At 30.6% G+C, this 5,050-nt stretch overlaps 1 protein-coding gene across 1 annotated transcript; it reads right to left on the bottom strand.

Moving 5' to 3' along the window:
* Positions 1-2,848: 2,848 nt before the first annotated feature.
* LOC139875433 (uncharacterized) lies at positions 2,849-3,496 on the bottom strand. Its single transcript, XM_071862770.1, has one exon. The coding sequence runs from the start codon at positions 3,494-3,496 to the stop codon at positions 2,849-2,851; it is 648 nt and encodes a 215-aa protein (XP_071718871.1).
* Positions 3,497-5,050: the final 1,554 nt, after the last annotated feature.

Genomic DNA, 5,050 nt, shown 5'->3' with positions numbered 1-5,050 from the left:
ATCTAAAGAAAAAAGCACTTAAGCGATTTTACGGCAAAGCCTAAAAATCTAGAAATAAAAATAAACTACGGCAAAAACTAACCTTAAAACTAAATACGAATGAAAAATATAAAAATTATGAATTTTAACAAATAAAAAGATACAAAAAATAAAAATTAAACTAAAGTTATAAAAATATAATTTTTATAAAAATATTTTTATATTATTTATTAAAAAGGGTACTACTTTATAAATTAATAAAACTACTTAAAACTTAAAATACAAAGTTAATTAAAACTAAAATTAATTATTATTAAATTAAAACCCTAGTATTAATTAATTATTATAATTATTAAACCCTAACAGCGTAATTAATGTGTCCTAGGTTTGCTGCCAGAGCAGGCTCCGCGATTGCGGTATTTTGTACCTGAGGGATACCGCGATGCGGGGTTTAATAGTGTTGGGTTCGGCTGTTGGGCCAAAACAGACTCGGCCCAGTTTAATTTAATTAAAAACTGAATTGGGCTTCGAAATTTAACTGGCCCAGTTCGTATTTTTTTTATATATTTATTTGATTTTTTTAGTTTTATAAAATAATATATAGAAAATATATAAAAAATAAACTTATATTTTAAAAACTTAAAATAAAAATACAAATACTTGATAATTTTATATATTTTGAACAAACTCTTAAAAAACATTTTTTTTATATTTTTATATTTTTTTTTCAAACTTATACATAATTATATTTTTACAAATATAGATTAAAAATATAGCGTTTCGCCGAGTCCCCGGCAGTGGCGCCAAAAATACTTGATGTGTGCAGAGGAGGTGTACGAAATACTATTATTTTTTATACTAAATACGACGAAATATGATACAAGTTTTATTTATTTATATAGAATGAGATATACCTAAACCTTGCTACAACACTTATAGGAAATGTACCTAATCGTAGAGTAGTGTAGTTTTTAGTAAGTCCGGTTCGTTCCACAGGGAGCTAGCTGAGTTTAACGTTATATTTTTAACAACTATATTTATATAAAATATATATAATTATATATAGTAATATTATTATAAAAGGGGGTTTTTACCGTTTAATAACCAGTTTGTCGATTTTATATTTTATGCGTAAAGATAAATGACGATAATATAAATGACAGAATTTAAATTGTGATAAAGTAAATTGCAGTAATTAAAATGACAGTAAATAAAGGTACGATGAAATATGAAATAAAAGTATTATGCTTATTTAAACTTCCGTAATCATGATGTTTGACGTTTTGATTTTAATTTATTTATCTGGGTTAATTGTCCTTTGTCCTGGATTTATTTGATACGTATCTGGTTTTTGTCCATAATAGTCCATCGGTCATAATTCTAAAAATGCTCGTCAAATTAACCTTATTCCCAAAGTCAAATATTCCAACTAATTAGGGATTCGAACTGTAACAAGGTTTTAATACTTTGTTTAATGATTACACCAGGTTATCGACTGCGTATAATCCAAGGTTTTATTACTTTGTTAACAATTACACCAATTATCCTTGTATGTAATCCACCCCTGTTTTAATGAGATATGAATATTAATTTACCCACTTGATCAGAATGAATAATCAATTACCCAACCTGAATAATTAATTAAATGATCGTAAAAGATGTCGTATAAACGTCACTAAATAGGACATACATAATTATTTTAATAATTATTAAATTAACTAATTTGAAGATAGGTTCAACAGGTTCCAATGAGTTATCATTCGATTAGACAATACCCCCTACCTATTAATAGTCAATAGTCCAATGTTCACAAGTGTCGGTCTTTTGTCCAAATCTTAATTATGGTACAAAATCCAATAACCCCATCTTAATATTTAGTCTAACATCACGATTACTTCGGCTCAAATAAGCATAATAATAACTTAGTTACGATACATTAATTTAAAAAGGAAGAACATAGCTTACAGTGATTATTTATCACGTAGCGTTACACGGACAGAGTTCCGACTTTAAAACCCATAAAACATTTCTTACAATAACCTTATTATTATTATTATTATTATTATTATTATTATTATTATTATTATTATTATTATTATTATTATTATTATTATTATTATTATTATTATTATTATTATTATAATTAAATTAAACTTAAAATTATAAATAAATATATATATATATATATATATATATATATATATATATATATATATATATATATATATATATATATATATCGATAGATTGAAAGAAAGAAAAAGAAAAAGGTGTGAGGAAATCGATCAGAATGCGCGGCCTTTTATAGGCCCACTTTGAACTGTACAGCTTCGCTAGTGCGGAGGTTTTTTGCTTCACAGCTCCGCGAGTGCGGAGATTCGAATTCCAGCTCACCAAATGAATTAAACATGGGCTGCTTTGATTAAAATAATATATAATATATATATATATATATATATATATATATATATATATATATATATATATATATATATATAATTAATTATATATAATATTATATTCTTGTGCATAGTTGACTTGTAATTTTAGCTCCGTTTGGTCGCACGTTGATAGTTGGTTCATGTCTCGGTTCCAGATTTTCGAATGCTTTTTCGTATGCTTAGATATCTTGTACTTTGCGTTTCGCTGCTTGTACTTTTGTCATTTTTAGACATTATTCATCAATAAATTGAACCACTTGGATTGTATCTTGTACATTTGAGCTTTTTGGTCATTTGCGTCTTTAAATCGTCGTTTTCTTCTTATGTCTTCGCACTTATTTATTTAAACGATTATTACATAAAAATAGAACAGTAGTAACTAAAAGCTTTACATATTAGAAGGATATTGATACTAAATATATGTTCATTTAGAGCACTATCACGTTCCAACATTTGTTCTTGAAGACTTTGTTGTTACGATCCTTCCAAATTAGAAAAGAAGTCGTCCAAATTACCCCTTCCCAAATAGACTTGCCTAGACCCGAGAAATTTTGACCCGTGTCCCCATTTAAAAGATTGTGAATGTCACAACTTGGAATTGGTCCCAACTTCCACCACTTGAAAATTTTAACCCATTTATCCTTCGCAATCTTGCATGAAACTAAGGAATGGTCTAAACTTTCGATATCATCATCACAAAGTGGGCAACGTATCGAATTTAGATCAATTCCTCTCTTGTCGAGTTCCGACAAAATTGGAAGTCTACCTTTCCTTGCTCTCCATACAAATAATTCCACCTTTTTAGGGATTAAACTATTACGGAGAGTACCTAACGCAGCATTGTTCCCTTGAAGCAATATGGAGTCAATTAATTCGGTTAGGCGTTTTGTTGTGAACCGCTCGTTTGGACCAGGAGCCCAAGCCCATGAATCAGGTAAATCAGGCAGAAGCGAGGCCTGTTGCATCAGCCTATTAAGGTCTTGTAGTTCATCATGTGTTCTGCCCCCCACTTCGTGAATCCAGTGCCATCGACCAGCCCAATTTTCCCCATCCCATACGACTCTGTCTCGAACCATGACCTCCGCATCAGCTTCAACATGGCTAAAATAAACATACCAAGCAGTTCATATGAGTTAAAATTAATCTTTGTGTTCTTTAGCCCGTGAATTACTTCTCTGCATAATAACATTCAGATATCGATTGGTCAAACTCACTATCCGAATTTTCGAATATTCGAAATTCGAATATCCAAATTTTCGGATATCTGGTTTTGAACACCCCTACATGTGATTGTCGCACCACATGTCGAGCTCTGATTGGTCCGTTGGATTTCAAGCAAATTGCTACATTCAAGGGATTACAACTCATATATATAAATATATATTATAACACCCCGCCAAATTACCATCTGACGGCGTGTTAATCCAGGTCCCACAGTTAACAGTTACGCCCTCTATATGAGACGTTTAAAGCAATCGCATTTAATTTTATTAAAAAAAAATAAAAATTAACTTTCAAAAGCATAAGTCAATAATCCCAAAATTGAAACACTGTTGTGATCGTAACCACAAGCCAACATTATTTAAACAGTATAAAAGTTTTAAATGCGAAAGTAAATAATGTTCTTTAAAATCAAACGCTGACTCCACGGCCAGTCATGCAGCAGACACAGCGGAAGCATACCTCTTAAGGACCTGAGAATAACAACACGCAAAAACAGGTCAACAAATAATGTTGGTGAATCTACAGGCATAAAAGTATAACAGTATCTGAAAAGCAGTTATCAGAAAAATAGTTTAATTTCCTTGACCACGAGATTTTACAAGTACAACACAAAGTCGTAAAACGTTTGCATAATTTGAGCACCTGAATACTAGTAATAACCCGAGTATAGAAGCCACTATACCCGCCTTTACCTCCTAAAATGTTATACACTTGTTCAAATGTATTTAATATTCAAAGTAAATGCACCACAGCTTTTATAGTAGGTGAGGTTGTCAACCTAATGGATCCGTCCATCTAAATTGTGCTTACACCGATGGTATTAAAAGTATTCAAGCTAGAGGCTTTTTGAACAAACTCAATATGCATATATAGTACTCATGTTAATACAAAAGCATTTGAAAATGTAAGTATAACAGCGTGTATTCTCATCCCTGAAAACATGTAAAAAGCAGGACTGTAGATTCACCTTTGAATAAAGCTCGGATTGAAAAGTGAACAATTAACTTGTACGGTTTATAGCCGAGTAATGCAACCTAAGTATACGTATTTAGGTTGGTCAATATATATCTTAAATAAGTTTGGTTTCATAGTGTACGTTGTCTTATTGCTCGACTCGATGCGTTTCAAAGTAAAAGTCAACTATATCATGCAGGTCAAACAAAGTCAACCGAAGTCAAACCGAAAGTCAAACTTGGTCAATGTGGTCAACTAAAGTAAAAATCAGTAGGTTCATGTCAAATATTGGTCAACATGTCAAACCTAAGTCAAACAATACGTTTTTGGTCATGAATGATCATTTTCACAATTTCAGTTTATCGTTATGCACAAAGTTCATGAACACGTAGCATACTTAGCACATTATCTCATAGTACAAAATTCAAGTAAACATGACAAACTCTAGATCA

The sequence above is a fragment of the Rutidosis leptorrhynchoides genome, chromosome 11 (genome assembly GCF_046630445.1).
Source record: "Rutidosis leptorrhynchoides isolate AG116_Rl617_1_P2 chromosome 11, CSIRO_AGI_Rlap_v1, whole genome shotgun sequence".
Lineage (NCBI taxonomy): Eukaryota > Viridiplantae > Streptophyta > Magnoliopsida > Asterales > Asteraceae > Rutidosis > Rutidosis leptorrhynchoides.
Note: the sequence above shows the minus strand (reverse complement) of the source record. Positions and strands in the feature narration are given on the sequence as shown.